Source organism: Euprymna scolopes, chromosome 11 (genome assembly GCF_053919585.1).
Source record: "Euprymna scolopes isolate OS-2025 chromosome 11, ASM5391958v1, whole genome shotgun sequence".
NCBI lineage: Eukaryota > Metazoa > Mollusca > Cephalopoda > Sepiida > Sepiolidae > Euprymna > Euprymna scolopes.
In genome coordinates, this window is record NC_136492.1 from 101,460,413 (window position 1) to 101,482,568 (window position 22,156).

General features: G+C 32.8%; 1 protein-coding gene across 1 annotated transcript in view; it reads left to right on the plus strand.

Annotated features, from left to right (window-relative positions):
- The window catches only part of LOC145288009 (importin subunit alpha-4-like), a 41,203-nt gene extending 21,418 nt beyond the window's left edge, over positions 1 to 19,785 (plus strand). The window contains exons 4-14 of the mRNA XM_080136011.1: positions 4,129 to 4,224; positions 4,757 to 4,854; positions 8,581 to 8,667; positions 8,820 to 9,034; positions 10,168 to 10,299; positions 10,818 to 10,946; positions 11,596 to 11,700; positions 12,210 to 12,281; positions 12,524 to 12,686; positions 17,338 to 17,429; positions 19,351 to 19,785. Of these exons, the coding sequence (XP_079992137.1) occupies positions 4,129 to 4,224; positions 4,757 to 4,854; positions 8,581 to 8,667; positions 8,820 to 9,034; positions 10,168 to 10,299; positions 10,818 to 10,946; positions 11,596 to 11,700; positions 12,210 to 12,281; positions 12,524 to 12,686; positions 17,338 to 17,429; positions 19,351 to 19,446 (1,285 nt within the window). The 3' untranslated portion in view covers positions 19,447 to 19,785. The remainder of the gene's footprint in view (positions 1 to 4,128; positions 4,225 to 4,756; positions 4,855 to 8,580; positions 8,668 to 8,819; positions 9,035 to 10,167; positions 10,300 to 10,817; positions 10,947 to 11,595; positions 11,701 to 12,209; positions 12,282 to 12,523; positions 12,687 to 17,337; positions 17,430 to 19,350) is intronic.
- Positions 19,786 to 22,156: the final 2,371 nt, after the last annotated feature.

Sequence of the window (22,156 nt, forward strand, 5' to 3'; positions counted from 1 at the left end):
TATACACATCATTAAAATTATTTCATTTTTTTATTAATTTTTAATTAATGAGTAATCACTTAGCAAGGTTTAAAGCTTATCGGAGATAACAAGATGGATATACAGTTGAATAATGAAGAATATTCAGAATAAAAAAAGTAATGAAATGAAATAAAACCAATTTTTCTGTCTCCATTTTTATCAACTATATTCTGTAAATAGCTAAACTAGCCTATTGAAATTAAGGAATCCATTTCGGCAATAAAAGCGGTTAAAATATTGTTTACTTTAAATCTCGAATGTCTTAAATTTATTCCGTGTTCATGGATTAAAGTATAAGAGTAAGAAAAAGTTCTTATGATAAATCAAAAAAAAAAGTTTTCTAGTTTTTATTTCTAAGAACGCAGGCTGAAGAAACATTGGAATACTAGGTAAATAAGAGCCCTAGCAATATAACACCGTTCAACATAAGCAAGATACTACTGCAATCAATTGCCCAATTAAACAAAAAAAAAAAAAAAAATTTAACATGACCAACAATTTTATCTGCTAAACTGAATTTAAGGAACGGAGATAAATACCATTAGAATAGTATTTTTTCAAATAAAAATGTACACTTTTTTTGTTTTGCTTTGTTGCAAATACATTGTTAAATTCAGTTCCTGTAGATGTTACAAAGAATGACATAAATATATATATATATATATATATATATCTCCGAGATTGTAATGTCTGATTTGCGAAGGGATGTTGTATCTAGATTTATTTTGATCGACTTTTATAAAATTTGTGCTATCCCATTCTGTCACGTGTTTGGTTGGCTTTTAGTATAAAGTGAAACTAATTGAAACAGTCGGTTCCTTGGCTTTCCTACCGGGGACGTCCAGAAAGCAATAAGACAATTGCTATTCATTTGGACACTCCCCTTTTATGGGAGCTGGTTTTCTCCTAACATGGGGAAACAAAACCAAAAAAAAACTGCCTCACAGCCAAAGTTAAGTGCAGGATTTCATTCCCCTATTGTGTGATGTTTAACCTCGTTAAATTTACACACCTGTCACTTAACTTTTTAGTCGTTTAATTTCAACCATTCTCTCATTTCTGCCTTAGCATCGTGGTAAGATGTCAGACTTTTTTCGCTTTCACCTCAAGGATCCAGGTTTAAGCCTACCTGCCTACCAAAACTTTTTTTCTTTTACACCTACAAACACCCAGGCAATGCCGGGCACCTCTGCTAGTCATAATATGAAATAAATAAATCTGGAAAATAATGCAGTTGTTATGACAAGATGCGAGAGCAAAAGTATTCAAAGTGAGTTTTAATGTAAGGAAAATCCAGCCGCCCAAAAATGGCCACTCTGGATCTAAATTTAAAAAAAAAAAAAAAAAAAAAAAAACTGTCGTCACTCCCTTACAAATGAAAGATTTTCAGGACCTGATTTATATAGGGTGGAATGTTAAGTGTCGCCCTAAAGAAAACATTAGTTTTATTTTAAAACTTTAATTGACAAAATCAATTCAAGTAACTTGATTATGTAGTAGAGCTGACGTTCAATGTAGCTGTCTTCAGCCCCAATTACTGCCTCGATAAGGTCTGGAATTGGGAGCATGCCTCTTCTACAAATGCTGGCGAGAGCTCGGTAAATACTTGGCAGATGGCAGCAATCAGGCTAGCTTTTAAAGTAGTTCAGCAGGTTCAGGTCCGGGGATGAGAAGGGGCCTGTGAGAAGGGTACAAAGTTGTAGCACTCCACTCTGAAGCCAGTCCTGGGTCTCTTTGGACTTGTATGCCGGTCCTGAGACCTGCTGCCACACCCAGGGTTTTTCGGTCACAACCTGATTGCACCAGGGGATCGCCACACTCTTCAGCACATCAAGGTACGCTTTGGTGTTGACTTTCAAGCCGACTATGAAGACTTGAGGTGGCATGATGTCCTCACTTGAAACCACACCAAAGACCATAAGTGTGGCTGGAAACTGTTTTCCTCACCCTGGGCATATCCCTGCTATTCGTGGCAATCCAGCGATGCATTTTGAGGGTGCTGGTAATGGTCCTGTTGTCATAACTTAGATTGGTAGAGAGCATGAGTTATACAGTGACTCATCTCCTGTCTTGCTTGTTGAACATTTTGTCACTTTCGGACATGATATAAAACTCCTATCACTTTTGAGATTTGTATACAACTGGCCAACTAGTAGATGGTCTGCAACAAAAAAGAAAAACTGTTTTCATCAAATGGAAAGAAAATCATGTCTTTTCTAGCATAATTTTTTATCGTTCCACTTTGTATATTGCATTTTTTTTTTTTTTTTTTTTTTTTTTTTTACTTCAATTCACCTTATACACACTACCACTGAGGTGAAAAGGGCTAGTGTGAATTAGGGTCTAAATTTATAGGAACATTCTAAGTGGGGACTTATGTGATGAAGTGCTAACTCACATTACATAAAAATTTTTACATGTTGGTGCAGTTAGGAACAGTGGGGGAACAAGCAGTTCAAGGAAAAGCTATTATACTAGGAAGTCTTTCTGCATATTGGAAGTCCTCTACTTCAAAGGTTTTTTCTTTTTCTTTTTTCTCTCTGTTTGTTGGATTGGTTAAGGATATTTACATTGAGCAGCAAGTTGTTAACTCTTTCACTATATAGCTTTGTAAGTTTAGTAAAAGTAAATTTAGTCATGTGAAATGACTTTTAAAAAAAATTGAATAATTTCATTTTTCATGTTTAATATAATGTGCCTTGTCAGATGGAAAAAAAAATTCAAACTTGTTGAAACGTTTTCTAGTATGTGAATATCTCGGTTAAAGAAACTTCTGTAATTACTGATCAATAGTATTACTGCCGTTTACCAAGGGAAGCGTCTATCAGTGGTGTATGAAAATGAAACTTTGCTAGTAAAGGTTGAGGATATGTATTGCATAAAGAGAAATGATGTAATATGAATCAAAAGGCTTGAAACTGATGACTGTTAAAGAGGATTAAATCTGGCAGTGTAGATATATGTGCAGAACAGAAAACTTGATTTGGTCAGATTAAAAGAATTGATGAGTGTTTTGGTTATATGTAGACAGTTGAGATAGTAGGATTAGTTGGTATGGGAAGGCCTAGGAAAACATAGGATAAAGATGTGGCCAGAGATGGGTTTGTTTAGAAGTCTTTCTAAATGCTGTCTGATTTTAGCATGTAAAACTGAATGATGAAAACGTTCTGTTCTGGTCACTTGTACCTTTATCATAAGTTAGACATTTGGGATCTGGAAGCAGCTAGACAAGTGTTGTATGACTTATTCTCTCCATGTTTACTCTTCCAGCATGAAACCAAGGAAACTTTTTAAAAATTTAGTTTCTTTACTTTCTAATAAATGTAAATTATATTATGGACCTAAATGCCCCTAGCAACCTCAAATGGAATTAAATGAAATTTTCAATTGTCTTTGGATTCCTTGCAAAATTTAATCTTATAATCTTATATTGACTTTTATAACATGCAAGAATTGACTTAGATATGTAGATGAAAAAAAAATATTCAACAACATATAGATTTTTTTTTTTTTTTTTTTTTTTTTCTTTAAAGATTTTATATTTTTAAACTAGCATTTCAACCCGGTGTTGCCCGGGTGTTTGGAGGTGTATGCTGAGCACAAAAAAGCAGTTAATTTTTTAACTTTGACCCCTATTATGACCCCATAACATTGTTTTGGGCTCAAATCAAGTTAGATCCATGTCCAAGGAACCTATATCTAAAATTTCAAGTGTTTAGACCTAAAATTGGCAGAGGAGTTTGGGAGAGTTTTCAAAGGTCAAATCGTTGAACTTTGACCCCTTAACAGCCAAATTTCTGGCCGAAAACAGATTACAAAGATTTTTCCAAATCTCAGTACCCTGTGTATCAAATTTTGAGTCTGTAGGCTTAGAATTGACAGTTATTGCGTAGGGAAATGCACACACACACACACACACGTTCACTTTTATAGATATATAGATTACAAAAAGAATTTTCACAAACTTCAATATGTTCCTTGCCACATTTTATTCGTGAAATGCATTTGCTTTTTGAAAGCTTCTATTTGGGAATTTCCGTTATCCTTTTCTGTGTATTTTTGATTTATGAATTTAAATTTTGTTAAAAAAAATTTTTTATTTTGTAGGAAATTACTCTCGAGTGATAGAAACCCTCCCATTGATGATTTAATCTCATCGGGAATTTTACCAATTCTTGTGGATTGTCTGTTAAAAGATGACAAGTAAGTCTTACAATTTATGATTCTCCTTCTCTTTCACTGTGATACTATTTAATCTTACAATTTCTGCATTTTTTTGTTTTAAATCTAATTCTAATCCATCAGTGTTTTAAAATGAGTAAGCTTTAATAAGTATTGACTTGGTTATATCGGGGATGGGACATTTTGGTGTTTCTGCATCCAGCACATCAGTCAACATTTTTATGAAGATTTTATTTAGAAAGATTTAAGAAAAACAATATAAAAATATCACTTTTCCTGTTAAGAAAAATGTTTTTTGCAAAGTTTTTTTATTTCTTTTTTTTTTTTTTTTCCTTAATTTTTATTTCGGTTTTATTAAAATGATTTCATTTACTGAATTTATTTTTAAAAAATAAACAAAACTGTAGTGATGAAGCGTTGACTTGATGCCAAATCTGCTACGGCAGATTGGCCATGCTGTAATTTACCAAACCCGGTTATATCAGAACATTAATGTTCATTTGAAATTGATAAATATATGTTGGTAATAAAGTTTATTTTCATCTAATTTCAGTTCGGCTTGCAGTCCTTCATTGCAGTTTGAAGCTGCATGGGCATTGACGAATATAGCATCTGGTACATCAGCACAAACACAGGCTGTAGTCAATGCAGGTAAAGTATAACCTTAAAATATCCATGGATAAGAATTCTATGCGAACCATTTTCTCAATCTGTCCACATTTGTGAAGAGATTTTTTTTCTTGTAGGTGTTCATGAGTGTCTATTGAACCAACCTGAAAATAACGGCATGTTTTGAGACAAATACAAAACAATTTACTCATTTTTTACCCTCACAGAAATCTTAATTTTACTGAGACTAGATTAAGGATTGCCAAAACTTTTTTAATCTTTAGAACTAAAAATATATATAGTTTATATTAAGATGTATAACCTGCATAAATTTAGAGAAAAGTCATTCAAATGTAAGCGTGTAATGCTGAGACTGGTCTAGTATGCTAACTAGACCAAGAAAACATTTTAAACATACATGGATGAAAGATGAAGCCAATTATCGGTATTAAAATCAATATGGATAGGATTTAGGGTCGATCAGAGCTATCGTATAACAATTTAAAAATATACACATTTATGACTTCTTCATAATTAAGTATACAAGTTTCACAAATTCAGCAAAAAAGTTTTAGTGTATGATCATGAGACAAATTCTTTATTAAATTTCTTTATCTACACATTAAAAAGTCCTAACATTTTGTCAATAGTTCAGATTTTGAATGCACTAATTTTATTTCCTCTTTGCCCTCAAAGTAATTTTTTGGATTGGGTTAGCTACTGGAGAAAATTAACTTTCATCTGTTCCTTATCTTTCATTTCATAGACAATGCCGATTAAACTAATTTCTCCAGAAAGATATGAATGCCCAACTGTAAGATGTATTGTCTCCTTTATTTTTTTTCTTTATTTTCATCATGATCATCTTATTTAACACTGGAACTTTTTGATGTATCCATTTTCAGTAGGAAGCTTGCTATTCCAGCAATGGGAGTTGAGCTACAGAATAGTGTTGCTAAACGTTCATTGGAATATTTTTGCAGCATCAGTAACGATAATGAATATTATTGAACTGCAAAAGTGTTCCCAAATAAAAATCATTGGTGTTGTTCATACAGCATTGCATGTTTAAACTTTTTCCATAACAGGTCTTTGAATGTAGCCTTAAAACCATTTACTGGCCCTTTATCATGATTGGTGGCATTGAAGTCCTATTTGAGATGAGCATCCAATTTGTTGGATAGCATATCAATTAGTCAATATTTACTGGTTTTTAAATTGGTTTCCAGAATTTTTTTTTTTACAAGTAACCACTTATCAAGACCCAGAGGCCACTAGAGGATAAGGGTTATTGCATGTACAGTAATCAATGGGATAATATCATAGTAATGGAGATCGGATAAAATGTCTTAAGGGGGCGGTTCATAGTCAGGTGGGAAACAGGCAAACGGAAGAGTTCCACAGGCGTGTACTTCTTAGAAGCTTTGTCCATGGAATCTGTTTTGATTTAGTCACAGATTGTTGGTACATGCTTTGACATGAGTAACACCAATATGTTTTGTATGGAGAATTATGTCTATGAAACTTACAACTGTTGACTTGTTGTGCTTACAAGTATCACTGACAATTATGTGGTGAGTTTGATCTTCAAACCAGCTGATAAACTGCTGATATTTTTGGCAAACAAATTTTGCATGCTGGTATAGGCACAATGCTTTTAATCTGCCCTGGTGGTTGTTTTGAATTGTTTAGTTTGTTGTAATAATAGTCTAAAACATTTTTTTATTTATGCATCATTTTATATGCATATATTTATGTTTTTAGTAAAAATATAAAAGTTGATCTCCTTTTTCAGCTAGCTATGTTTTAAAAAAATAATGGAAAAATATTGTTTTAATACTGTTTAATGAAATGTTTGACTTTAATTTCTGTTGATAAAACAGAATTGTCTCTGAAACTATCACACACTTTAATGTTGAATTTTTAGAACCGGTATGTCATATTTAGTGAAATTAAACCGGTGCTTTAAGTTCTGCCATAACTTTTTTTCATAGTGAAAATTATTTTAAACTTTGTCAGAGTTCTACATTGCGAGTGATTTCTCAGAATGGCGACTAGAAATAATGAAACACTTATCTTTTGGTGATTGTATTTCTTTCACAGACACTCTTGTAAAGCTCACCACCGAGTGAAAAATCTTTTCTTTTTCTTATTAAAACAGTCAAATTATTTAAACAATAAAAGGTTTAACAAAACGATATACTTTTTTTTTTTTTTTTTTTTTTTAACAAAGGCTATTTGAAAAAACATCTGAGTAAATTCGAATGTTTATACCTTCAACTATCAACATAAAATTTGTTGTATATTATTGTTAATTATACTTTAAAAAAATACAAAAAAATCTTTGTACATACTTGTCATAGAACGAAGATGTCATATTCTAAAAAATCATGTAGGTTTGGCTAGTAACTTTTCTATTTGGCTAGTAAACGAAAATATTTAGTTGCAAAGGTCAACTAAAGATAAATTTGTCCGTGGAGCCCTGTTTGTTCATATAGAATCTTTTTCTTTAAAGAATTTAAGATTTTGTATGAATGTGGTTTTGGGTTGTTAGTTTAGTGTAAGGATTGTTACAACTTTGGGGTGGAGGTCCTTTATTCCATTATTAATGATTTTGAAATGAATGGGATTCTTATTTCCAGAATTTTTTTTTTTTTTTTTTTAAATTTACATCTCAAACAAGGCACAGTGCCACTTTGAAGCAGGGGGCTACTATCAGGGACTTAATTAGCAGGGCCATTATGAAGGGAGATGAGTAGAAAGATGTTTGTTCACATTACACTTGAACTTCTGCATATCAGTACAGTTGGGAAAGCATAATCCCGGAAGGGAGTTCCAAAGACCTGCAGTTCTGGGGAAGAAACTATTGGAGTAAAAGGCTTTCTTGCACCTAGGGATCTCTACTGTAAAGGGATGAGACTTAGTAGCTTGTCGGGGGTAGTTATGTCGGGGAGGTACAAGTGTTTGCAGTTCGTCAGAGTATTCACCATTAAAGTATTTGTAGAACAGGCAGAGGGATGCAACTTTTCGTCGATGGGACAGAGGCTGAAGCCTAGATGACAGTTCAGGACCTATCGGGTTGGCGACTCTCTTTTGAACCCTGTCCAAGAGCGAGAGACAAGCAGCAGATGCACTAGCCCAGATGTGACAACAGTACTCTAAACATGGGCGAATGATGGCCTTATTAGAGGTACAGGATACTGTCAAGCATAAGTAGTTTTCTAGCACGTTAGAGGGAGCCAACCTTCCTTGCAGCAGCCTTGGCAATGCTCTCAATGTATCTATTCCAGTTCATATTCCCTGTAAACGTTAGGCCGAGGAGTTTAAAAGAAGTACTTTCAGGCAATGTGTTTTTGGCCATTGCTATTGGTGGTAGAGAAGGTTTCTTGTAGTTATTGAAGGAAACAAGCTTAGTCTTAGCAGTATTGAATGTGACCATCCATTTTTGTCCCCATTTTGATGAATTGCTAAAGATAATATAAATTTTCTATTCCATTAGAGTTTAAAAAAGAAAATTAAAAATATAATTTCAATGGAAACTTATCCTTATATTTATATATATACTTCACCTCCAGAATATTTAAAAAAAAAAAAAAAAAAAAAAAAAATATTTTTAAATTTTCTTTTTCTTTTAATACAATATGAAAATAATAAAAATATTTAAATATGAAAGCAATTTACAAATATCTTTCGTTATGTAGAATGTAAAAATAACTGTAACTTTGTACATTTATTATTTGAAATTCTAAATCTTCCAATTTTTCTTAGGTGCTGTTCCCCTCTTTTTGAGATTACTGCAATCTCCACATCAAAATGTATGTGAACAAGCAGTCTGGGCGTTGGGAAATATTATAGGTAATGTATGTTTTTTTTCCCTCTCCATCTCCTTTGCTGAAAACTTAGTTTATAATCGCCATTGTCAGCTTGTTTTATACAATTGATCTCTATAGCTGTAATAAATATGCAATTTAAGCATTTATTTATGATTTTTAATGTTTCATTTGTAGGTGATGGGCCGCAGTGCAGAGATTATGTGATAAGCTTAGGTGCTGTCAAACCACTTCTGTCTTTCATCAACCCAACTATTCCTTTGCCATTCTTGCGAAATGTGGCCTGGGTAATAGTAAATTTGTGTCGAAATAAGGAGCCACCGCCCCCTGTGGACACAATACAGGAAATTTTGCCTGCTCTTTGTCAACTTATCCATCATGTAGATATAAATGTAAGTTTTTTTTTTTGTTTTTTTTTCTGCGCTATACATTATCTATCTAGTATATCTATAAAAGTGAGAATGTGTGTGAGGACACTTAACCTATATACTCAACGAATTTTTGATCTACAGACTTGAAATTTGGTATATAGGTTATTCAAACATGAGGAAAGAGTTTTTAATCCATTTTCATCCAGAAAAAAGGGCTGCTAAGGGATCAAAATTGAAAAATTGGTACATGGGAGTCTTTTGCTAACTTTTACAAATGCACATGCGTGAATAGTTCACATTGCAGATTACTTAAGTAGTTTGAAAACTCGTTTTAAAGATTGTCATGCTGGTAAACTGGTTATCATACTTCACTCTTATGCTTTGGTTTTGATCTCAGCTAAAGTGTTTTGTTTTTTGTTACTTACAAGATGTGAACTGTTTAGAAAAACATAATCCTCACATGCCTCAGTTTCTGTATGAATTAAAATATGTTTATGCATATTTTATAACTGGGCAACGTCGGGCAGCCTGCTAGTTGTACTGTAAATAGGGATGTGAGTTTTCAGTTTTAACAATTCTGCCTTAATATTGCAAAGCTGTATTTCTACTCAAATCAGACTCCTATAAATAGGAGTCTTAGTCAAAATAATTTAAAAGAATTTTTTTTTTTTTTGTCAAATCACTAAGACTTTACCGCTTTAGATTTTCTTTTCGGATTTTCTTTTCTGACGATGTTGTTGTGGTGAAAGATAACACTTGAAATGATTTATGCATGTTGTAGGGGAGTTTGATGATTTGTTACCTCAAAAAAATGACGACATGTGCACTTGGTGTTTTTGACTTAATTTCAACTTAGTCGTTTTCCACTGATTGCTATATTTTTGATAGCATAATAGGTTAGATATCTCCATATCACAATAACTAAGAATATATTGTGTATATTTAGTTATATTACACATGAAATAAATGAACACATTTAACGTTTTATCTTCCTGTTTTTGAAGAATCCTAGTGTTTCAAGGAATCCCAGTTGAAATGCTACTACAAACCAATGTTAAAATAGTGTGTGAATGGTGATGATAGAAAAAGTTGATCCTAATTTTTAACAATGTGGTTATGTATAATTTTTATTTCAATTTTTTTTTTTTCTCCAGATTTTGGTTGACACTGTTTGGGCATTATCTTACCTGACAGATGGCGGTAATGATCAAATACAGATGGTCATTGAATCTGGAGTTGTACCCTATTTGGTACCACTTCTCAGTCATCCAGAAGTTAAAGTGCAAGTATGTGCATTAAATTTTAACTTTTACATGAGATTTAAGAAATTAATCCAATGTTTTTGTCTCCATCAGAATTCTCATTTCATTTTTGACTACTATTCGCACATTAAAAAAAAAACAGACCATTATCTCATGTGGCCATATATCTAAAACTGATGTTTAGAATCTAAATAATTTGAACTACTATTACCTTTTAAACATGTTAGATTATTTGATGACTGGTTACAACAGATGCTGTATGTAAAAGTTTTAGCCAATCAGAGCCCTCTCTTGTTAAAAGGAATACAAAAATGGTAATATTTTCAAAGAATTAAACTTGAAGAATTTGTTTGTAAATGTATTAGTAAATAATAGATTTTCTATAAAACGTTTTTGCAGAAAGAATATTAAATATTGAGATTAGAAAATCTCATTCTTTTTACTTTATTATATTGGTTCAACATATAGCACCAAAATGATATATCCGGTTTATGTGGCATAAAATAAGTCGTAATTGTTTCAATTTGAATGTTTTATTTCAGACTGCAGCTTTACGAGCAGTTGGCAACATTGTGACTGGAACTGATGAGCAGACTCAAGTCGTTCTCAATTGTGATGCACTTCAACATTTCCCCACACTGTTAGCACATCCAAAAGAAAAGATAAATAAAGTAAATCTTTTTTTTTTCTTCTTCTTCTTAGCATAAACATTTAAAAATAAATTGAATGTGACAAGCAATGCAAATTTTTATCTTTATAACTTGTGTAAAGGATTTTTTTTCTCGATGCTTGCTGACAAATCCAACATTTATAGTTGATTCAAATTGATATAAATTTGCTAGAAATTTCTGTTTTTTAATTTGATGTGCATCTTGCTGTTAATGTTAATCTCTTGAATATATTATGCAATAAACTCTTCAGATCATGACCACTTTTTATGATCATGGATGTCATTAAATTTATATTATTTAGAATGGAGTTAAATCTTTAAATTCAGATATCAGTTAAATAATTTTTAAATTCAGTGTTGCTAAAGTTTTCTTTTTTTTTTTTTTTATATTTCGCATTTACTAGCGTTTTGAATTAAATGTATTTTGTTGCATCTAATAGCGTCTGAAATCTTGCATCATTTGTTTTAGCTTAATTATTTATTGTAAGATTATAGATACTAAGTATTTGATAAAGATTATAAATCTCATTTCCAATCTTATGTAAAGTCATACGTAATCATCATTAAATTAAAAAATTGAACTTTTTTGCTAGTTATTTTGTAACAAAATTTTCAATTAAAATTGTCATTCTCTTTTAAAATCTTTCAAGGAAGCTGTGTGGTTTTTGTCAAATGTCACTGCTGGCAACCAGCAGCAGGTGCAAGCTGTTATTAATGCGGGTTTGATTGCACTTATCATACATCATTTAGCTCAGGTATGCTAAGATTTGTTTTCTTTTAACTTTACATTAATCATTAAACTTTCAATTACTTTAAAATGTTAACATCCATTTGATTTGTTTCTGAATTTGAGATGAGGACTAATAATTTGGATTATTTGAATTAGTGTCTGCAAAGACCCATGGTGTAATGAGTAAAGTACTATATGAAATTCAGTTGACATCCTTCAGTCTTCTGGAATTGGGAGATTCACTTCTCTGAAGGTGATACTCGGTGCTTCTTCCGCGGATTAAATAAAGGGTTCTATTTGCAATTCTGTGTGAATTCCCAAGTTTCACAGAAAGATTCCAGTGTTCGACTTGATTGACCTGAAGAAGATTGAAACATGAAAATGATGCTCAAGATGAGAACAGGATTCTGAATAATCCAAAATAATCCATATCTATTTGTGTTCATTTTTAGTGAAGTTACTTTATTTACAATTTTTGGTCCTTTTCTTTTATTTATTTTACCTCACTTTCTAAGCATATCTCTTATTTTGTAGGGTGACTTTCAAACCCAAAAAGAGGCTGCCTGGGCTATCAGTAATCTTACAATTAGTGGAAGGAAAGAACAAGTAAGGAATCTTGCATATATGAACTATTTTTATCCAACTTTTTTTTTCCAAGCAAGACTTGCTTTTGTATTTGTTCTACTTGTAACATGTTAAAGTGTAAATTAGAAAAATGAAATCCTTGCAAATATTTTTTCATTAAAAGTTAAATAAGTTTAATTTTGTGACAAGTTGATTTTCTATTTTTCTAATTTTGTGTCACCTGATCATCTATTTAAAGCACTTTCAAAAAATTTTTTCTTTAGGTTGGATTTGTTGTTCAGCAAGGAGTTATTCCACCATTCTGTAACTTGCTGGTTGTTAAAGATCCACAAGTTGCCAATGTTGTATTGGATGGTATCAATAACATCTTGAAGATGGCTGGTGATGATATAGAATCTTTGTGTCAGCAAATTGAGGAATGTGGTGGTAAGTTTAGTTTTGGTGTTATAGACTAGCCATTTTATCCCTTTTCTTAATTTCTTGTCCTTAGAAGAAAATATTTAACTCTGGTTTCATTTTACTTCAAAGTTCTCAGCAATCAAGGGCTCAACACTTGATCTCTATAGAAGATATATAGATGTTCAAATATTCTATTAAATCTTCCTTAGAGTTAGTAAAGACGTTAGGAATATTAATTTTTCTATCCAAAATTGACCAGTTAAATATATCATAGTAAATATTTCTTGTAATCTCTTGGTCTTACTGGATTCCAGGACAAGAATTTATCTAGTCTGAAGTATATAACTTAGTGTTATTTAAGGTAACATCACTTTGAGAAGGTGCAACAGTCCTTGTAAATGCCAGTCTGGTATAGTCATACAGAGATCTTATTTGGACTGCGAATACTATGTGCTTTTGAATATTTAGTCAGGATTTACTTGTAAGGAACAGTATCCTCATGCCAGGTTGTCATGACAACAAACCCCTGTACAGAGAGACCTTAGATACTCAAGGACAGTCTAGTAGGCATTCAAGTTCTTTCGTGAAAGAATGTCATTTAAAAAAACAATTTCGCAATGATCACCATTACATTACAAAATGTTGATACCGAAATTTTTTTTTTTTTTTTTTTTTTTTTTTTTTTTATGGGAGTTGCCATTATTCAAGGCCCAGAGGCCACTCGGAGATATGGGTTAATGAGTGTACAGTAGTCAATGGGACAATAGTGTAGTAATCATTAGTAGTAGAAATTTGGTAAATTGGATTTCTTAAGGGGACGGCGGCTCAAGAACTTGTTTGCATTGGACTTAAAGATGACCTGAAGAAGCAGGCAAACAAGAGTTCCACAGGCGTGCAGTTCTAAGAAAGAAGCTTTGTTTATGGAATCTACGTTTAAGCTTAGGCACAGATAAAGTGTGTGTGTGGGGGGGGGGGGTATTGATAGTGATTTCAGCTAGACGAGTGGTTTTTGTGATGGTGGGGCATAGATTGTAGCTCAGACAAGTACTTGCTATGGAAATAACAAAGGGGGGACAGCCTCACAACGTCTTTTCTGTGGGAAAGAGGTGGAAGGGAAGAGAAAAGAGCATCCCCCACTATGCTACAAAGTTTATTTTGAACTCTGTCAAAGCAGGATAAGATTTTTCTAGTAGCTCTTGCTTGGACATACCTGGCTCTTATATAGGTAGAGAATTGCATTAGCAATGATATATCTACTGGAGTGGGAGAATCCCACTATTCCCCCCCCCCCCCCCTTTTTTTTTTTTTTTTTTTTTTTTTTTAAATCAATTTAATTTTAACTTATAATTTTATGATCAGGTATTTTCACTATATTGGGATTATTTGGACTATTCCCATCCTGGTTAGGTTTAAAACCTTACAATCAATGTGATTTCTGATCTTCAGGTTCATGTTCGAATATGGGAGCCTACGATTTGAAAATTTTAACTTTATTTAATCCATGTAGGTAGATTGTTCTCATTCAATTTTATGTTCTTAATTATCATTAGTGTTTCCCATGTGCACCTCCTAGGTCTCCAAGACTGAAGAATGCCCTTGAATTATCATTAATAGCAAGCATTCAACCTTTAACCTCCGTTATTAACTGTTAACAATGTGTTTACCTGTTATGCCACATGTCCATGTGAACAATTTTGGCAGCTTTAAACATAATCTTATCTTCATGTGTAATATAACTACTGATATATATTATACGCACCTGCATACATTAGCATTGCCAGGAGTCATAAAGAAAATACAAAATAAGGTTTGTGTGTAATATCTTTATTAAATCCCCTATATATACCTTTCTTGCTTTCTGTTTGTATTTTTCTTACTTTCCACATGCCTCTCTCCTCCACCCTTCTTTCGCTTTTGCCCAGCCCATTCCTCTTGTTTTTGGTCCCCCGATTTATCGGAGAGGGACCTATGTTTTCAGTGGCGTCCGTTAGTCCAGACGATTGCCAGATAACCGTCGATTAGTTTTTCCTGAAATTTTGCCACAGATTGTATTTAAGTAGATGTGCACAGTAAAAAAAAAAAAAAAAAAAAATTGCGAAAATTTCCGTTGCATCCCTAGGGGTTCAAAAGAAGTATTAAAAAAAGTCCAAAATTTACGTTTTACCCCATAACTTTTGGTCCATTCATTAGATTGTTCTGAAACTTGGCCAAAATGTGGAGCCCATTGTTCTTAATGTAAATCCAGTATGGGTGAACCTGGCAAAATTCTGGTTTGTGTCCCCAGTGACTTTTCGTGCTAAAAAATGTTTTTTTTTTTTTTTTTTTTTTTCATACTTCTCAACTTGATATGTCTGACTATATAGCGGTTTTTCATGGTGGTCGACTCACATATACATGTTAAGGCCTGAAACTGCACTGTTATCCATTTACACTGGGATTCGGTGTACCCAGTGGCTCAAGAGGTAAAAAAATGGCCCAAAATCACTTAACCCTAACCCCCATCCATTACATTTTCCTGAAACTTGGCTAAAATGTGGAGCCCATTGTTCTTAATATAAATTCAGTATGGGTGACCCTGGCAAAATTCTGGTTTGCATCACTCTGGGACTTTTAGGGGCCTCTTTACAGCTCTTTTTCATATTACTCAAACACTTGATATGTATGTCTATATAGTGGTTTTCCATGGTGTCAGATTCAAATATCAGTGTCTTAACGCTTGAAACGGCACCGTTTGTCCATTTTTCACTGGGATTTTGAGTTTCCAGGATCTCAAAAGGGGGTCACAAATTCCCCAAAATTGCAAAAAATGACACTTTTCCCTCATAACTTTTGCCTCATCTATTAGATTTTTCTGAAACTTGGCGAAAAAGTGAAGGCAACGTTGCCCTTTCACACTTCTCACATTCATCATTACGTCACTATTTTTGTGGCATCATCTCGCATGCAGCACCATACGGCTTGTTAATGTATTGAAATAGTGTTTCAGGGAAAACCGTTCCCGTCCCACACTCCACACACACTTTCTAGAATCTATATTTATTTTCATTTAATTCTGGTGCAATGCAGCTTTTTTCCCCCTCCTTCATATAATGAAACCTATATTTATTTTAGTGTATTTCTAGGCAATGCTAAGTTTTTTGCCTCCTCCTTCTCTATCAAACATATACAGGGTGGAATGATAAAATTGTTAGCCTAGAAAAGACTACATGATTCCATTTCCGTTTGAAAACCGGTTTTCTTTTTGTTCCAGACAATCTACTAGTTGGCCAGTTGTGTACAAATCCCAAAAGCAATAGCTTTCTATCATGTCTGAAAGTGACTCAATGTTAAATGAGTGAGATCAGAGATGTCCCACTGTACAACTCGTGTTCTCTACTGATGACAATAGGACCATTGCCAGCACCCTCAAAATGCATTGCTGGATTGCCATGAATAATAGACGTGCCCAGGGTGAGGAAAACCATTTCCGACTATGCTTATAATCTTTGGTGTGGTTTCAAGTGAGGGCCATGTCATACCACCTCACATCTTCCAAGTCCGCTTGAAAGTCCACACCAAAGTGTACCTAGATGTGCTGAAGAGTGTCATAATTCCCTGGTGCAAGCAGTTGGCTGCTGGCAGACCCTAGGTGTGGCAGCAGGACTCGGCGTCAGCTCACTTGTACAAAGAGACCCAGGGTTGGCTTCAGGTGTGCTACGACTTTGTACCCTTCTCTCATGTCCCCCCCCCTCTCTTCCTCCCCTAACTTGAACCCACTGGGCTACTTTGTTTGGTCATACGTCGAGAACATCACCAATATGACCTCCAACACCAAAGCCTGCCTGATTACCGCCATCTGCCAAATATTTTCCAAACTCCTATCGGCGCTTGTGGAAAAGGTATGCTCTCAATTCCTGATCCGTGTTGAGATGGTGATTGAGGTTGAAAGCAACTGCATTGAATAGATGTCAGCTCTATTACATGATCAAGTTAAATATCAAAATAAAGTTGTGTTGTCGTCTTTAGGGCGACACTTATCATTCCACCCTGTACTACATAGAGATAATAGTCTTATTGCACATATCTGCTCTGTCTAGGGTATTTGAAACCAAGAGTCTTTGGATTATTTTTGTTAATATAAACTTACAGAAAAGTTTAATTAGCTGAATTTAACATAACATTTAATATTAGCCCATAAATTACCCTTGCATGAAATATTGAGGAAATGCCATTGTCTGATAGACATTATTAGCAGCGGTTATTCTTGCCATTGGGAATCAAAGGGCTGACTTAGAAAAGAACTATCTAAAATGATGATAAATCTTATACTTTCATATACAAAATGAAAAGAATATGACAAATTGTTTTCAAGCAGTTGAACTTCTAATAAGCTAAAAATCATAGGAATACTCACAAGAAATATGTCCTACCAAATAAAGCTATGCTGTTTGAAGTGACCTTTAAAATAATATACTATTTGGAAAAAAAAAACGTTTCTTAGGATAAACCAAACATACAATTAAATCAATACATTCTATAAAGCAAATTGACCTGTACTTCTGATGTGCTAGAAAACAAAAAAAAACAAAAACGTCCCAATCTGTACTTTATTCAATTGGATTAACAATTTTAACTTGCTCAAGTTTTTTTCTGTATTTTGGTATTTTTCTGTAGAATTCTTTCCATTTTATTTTTTCAGGATTGGACAAAATTGAAAATCTTCAAAATCATGAAAATGAAGATATATATAAATTAGCATATGATATTATTGATAAATACTTTTCCGGCGATGTAAGTATTTCTTTGATTTTGTTTCCTTTTAGCCTTTACTGTATTCTGAAGTATGACTTGTGCATTCAAGCTCAATTAAATTGATAAGATACAAATTTAAATGAGTTGGCATTTTTATTTTATTTTTATTTATTTTTTTAGTTCAATTATTAAAGTCATAAAGGGTAACATGTCATTTGAAACAGTTACATAAATAATAGCAGTTCTTTCATGTTTCCAGAAGTTTTGTTTGATGGCTTTGTCTTTTATGTGTCTGCCCTTTTGTATGTCTTTGTCATAAAACACTATCACCTTTCCATTTGATGGTATGAATGCAGGGTCATCCTCCCAGATGTACTGTGATCTATCGTTGCATCTCTTCATTTTCCATATATAGTTGAGGTATACAGTGTAGTGTCCATCTGCCAAAAAGATATTGCATCCAGACGTTAAATAGCTCAGCCTTTTTAAACCTGCACTAGTCTTTTATTGAAATGAAGCTTCTATGTCAATATAATTTTGGTTTAATTCTATGAACTTTTCTCATTTTATAGCCATCTTTCTTTTGTCTTCATCTCTATTTTTTTGTACTCACATTTTTCTTTGCAATCGTGGTTGCTGGATGATCAGTCTTCTAGTGTTATCCAGTTTTCTTTTGTTTTCCTTTTTTTTTTTTTTATAACCATTTGTGGTTACTATTAATAGGTATTTTGTATGATGGCCAATTAATGTTTTCATTTGTTTCATCTTTGGAGCTTTTATGTATTACTCTATTCTTGCTTTCAACAAGCCTCGAACCACCTTCTCTTTGTGCTAGGTATGTCCTGTCCTTACATTGATGTTGATAAATGATTTTACACAGCATTTTTCTGGTTTTCGTATTGAGTATATTTGTGTAATTTTGTGACCAATCAGTAATACCAAAATCATAAATCAGGGTTCGCAGTCTTGAAAAGTCCTTGAATATTAACTTTTGCCTTTAAAAAGGCCTTATTTCTATTATTATACCTTGAAAATTATATTCATTATGTTTAGTAAAATTTGTCAAAATATATTAAAAGTAAAATGCTTTCAGAAAGTCGGCCTCTGAAACAAAACAAAAAAAAAAAACTGAACTGGCTAAGCTCCAAAATGGTTCAAACTGAACAAGAACTAAAGATTTAAAATTGCTGAATGACGGTGTAGTGATGATCTTAAACCGTAAATAGTTGACCAATTTTGTTGCACGTTAGAACTTCATGTGAATAACTAACCTTTTAAAACTACTTTGAATAACCTTTTAAAACTACTTTGAAATAAATGAAAATAACTTTTCTTATTGTCAGTTTAATTTTGGTTTAATTATATCTAATTGTTTTGAAAACTTGAATTTGGTCTGCAGAAGACCTTGAAAAACTTCAAAAAATGTCCTTGAAAATGGACATTGAAAATCTGTGCAAACCCTGGAAATGACAGCTTTTGTTTTTAGGGTCATTTCTAAAATGAGTCAAGGCATCTGATGTATTCTTTTTTTTTTTTTAGGTTTGCTTTCATTTTTGTATGTTCAAGAGTTTTATTTTCCAAGGTATTTGTAGATGACATCTAGGTTTTCAATAAAATTATTTTTCACCTTTTTGATTTACTTGTCAATTTTGAATTTGAAGTTATCAAATTTGAATATAGTTTAAGTTAATTTCGTTTTGATATGGATGTCACTTTGATTACATATCAATGTCTTCATTAGTGGTAGCAATTCTGTTAAATGTAACTTACCAGAGTTTTACAACCTATAACTGACATGACTTGTCTTTTGAGTTGACATATAAAGATTTCATTTCTAGTAATACTTTTTATAAGAATTTCGGATATTAGATTATTTCATGGTACAATACATTTAAAAACTTTTTTTTTTTTTTTTTTTTTGCACTATACAAACTTAACTTTATTTCTGCTCTCTTTTCAGATTGATGAAGATCCGCAACTTGTTCCCCAAGCTGCAGAACAAAGTTATCAGTTTGAACCTGATTCCCAAATCCCATCTGAAGGTTTCAAGTTCTGAGATCTTAAATACCCTCTCTACTGCGTATGCTTCAGTCCCAGCAGTCTTGGTAACCAAAGCATGACTCGGAACGCTTGCGGTATCAGCTTAGGGGATGAATATACTATTACTACTACTACTACTATTACTACCACCACCACCACTACTACTACTACAACAACTTGACAACTCAGCAGCTCTTTTTGAAACTCCAGCAACTGTTAGAAAATCTCCTTGTCATCTGTGTGGCATGCCCTGCTTGCTTGCCTCACACCTGTCTTTGAGTTTGTATCATACGACATGTCATGTTACATGTTGTATGTGTGTGTATATATATATATATATATATATATATATATATCCAACCAACATATGAAGGAGATCAATGTTTTCTAAAATTTATGAGTAGGCAAAATACACACTTTTTGTTTTTTTGCCATCCATAATTCCTGGTTAAGTTTCTGGGCTTTTATATATGGAAAACGAATCCAAGTTTGAAACTTTTGGTTGATGTCGGTTAGTTCTTGTAAAGAGGGGACTTGTCAAACCATGATTGTTAGATTTGCTCACTGACGATTTTTACTATTTTCCAATTATACGCGTTAAGATTAAGGAATTGCTGGCATATTGCTGTTGTCATTGGTTGTCAGTTTTCTTTTATTACTCTAGTAACAATTATTTCTATCTTCCGGTATCTGTGAAATGGATGCTGTATCAATGTGTATCCCTTCCCTCTTATGGCTTTGCTGTTTTGTTTTATATTTTTATTTCTTCTGAAAAACACTTTTTTAATTTTTACTTGTCACTGAAAATGTAATTCTTTTTAAAACTAGAATAAGATAAAAAGCAAAGGGGGTTTTAAAAAAAAAAAATGAACTTTTTTTTCTTAACTATTTTTTTCCTTTTTAGAAATAGATAAATACTTAGAGTGCACTGTTATTTGGCTGCTGAAAACAAATGAAATAAACCTCCACTCGTTTCTGTTCAGATTTGTGAAATATTTTATTTTATTCCCCCCCCCCCTTAATCTTCAAATATCTCTAATGCTAGAAAATAGGTAAAGAGCTGTTATTGTATAGTGGAAGGCTTTCCCAACATTCTATATTATATATCCTAAATGAATCCTAGAAATTGAAGGCTTAACTTTTCTTTTACTTGCATTGATTCTGCTGCTTGTAACCTGATTCACTCTCCTCACCTTTTTACAGCTCTAGTTTTTTTTTTTTTTTTTTTTTTTTTTTTTTTAAACTTTTGGAGATGACTCTGTGCAAAATTAAGAACCCTATTAAAAAAAAACAAATTCTAAACTCTTAATTTAAAAAAAAAAAAAAAATTGTAGATATATATTTATACAATGCCAGTATTAATCTCTGTGCATTTTTAAACTTGAGTAAATTTCCATGAATCCCATTTTTATTATTCTTGATTAATAGCCGGCATCGGTTTGATTTCTTTATTCTGAACAGTTGATTTCCACATGATGCAGAGGAAAAAGAAAGACTTTAATTTAGAAAATAAGCTGACTTCAGCTCTGCAAGTTTGCAAACGTGGTAATTAACTTTGAGAGGAAAAATGAACTGTGCTCACTAGGAATCCTTGTATTTTATTTTCTAGTTGGACTACCCTTCCCACCACACATAGCCTTCTCATATTTTTTTTTTTTTTTTCTCTTACAAAAAAAAAACTGGAATTATCCTGTAACTACATATCAGATTTAGATGGGGGAATGATTATTCGATTATTTTTTATTTATTTTTTTTTTTTTTTGATTGTTGGCACATTATCTTGGGATATTGCAGTTAATAAGATTGACATCTTTCTATAATTTATCCATAATTTCTACTGCTGGAGAGTAAACGTATTGTGGGGATCAGATATTCTAAGTGGCTTTCTGTTTGGATGTGTGTGTATACTCATGTTAATTTTTTTTTAAAACTTCTTTGCTGCTTCTTCAGTGCATTCTACGTTTAGTAGTAGCATATTAGGAGTAAAAGCTACTGAATTTATGATTTCTAACTCTAACTCCAGTTTCTAGAGATGTGAAAAGCCAACATTAGAACTAAAAAAAAAAAATGAAGCATTCCTACTTTAGTTTTTATAAAGCAAGTTGTTCTGAATGGTTCTGTTGAGCATTTGTAATCTTTCAGTTGCCTTATAATACTGCAATTTCCCTCCCAAATGTGTTCAGAGAAAAACTGATGAATGGTAGTGGTGATGATAATGATGATGGTGCACTGTTGCTAAATATTTGAATGTTGAGATTTCCCGGAAAATGAGTTTTATGGCAGTAAAAATCTGAGTTGTTATTAGCCAAAAATATGATGTACAAATGAAAACATTCCACTTTAGCTGCTGTCATTAAATTTAAAATTTAGTTACAGTTGGTTCATATTTGCAAATGCCTCTGAATTTGTGCAAATTCATGTTATGACCAATCTGTAACTGCTATGAGTTCGGTGAGACGGCCATTTCTTGTTGGTGTGTGTGTGTATGTGTGTGTGCAAGCGTGCGCGCGTTTCTCACTGACAATACTTAAACAACCAAAAAAAAAACCCAAATAAGGCATCCCTAAATCAAAAGCTTTGCTGTTCTGAGATCAAACCTATATTAGGTGTGAATCTCCATTGATTAACATCAGCTTTTGACACCCTCCCTATTCCTGTACAAAAAGTCCACAAAAGCAAATTTAGACGTGACCTTGTTTTGAAAAAGAAAAAATGTAAATTGGCAT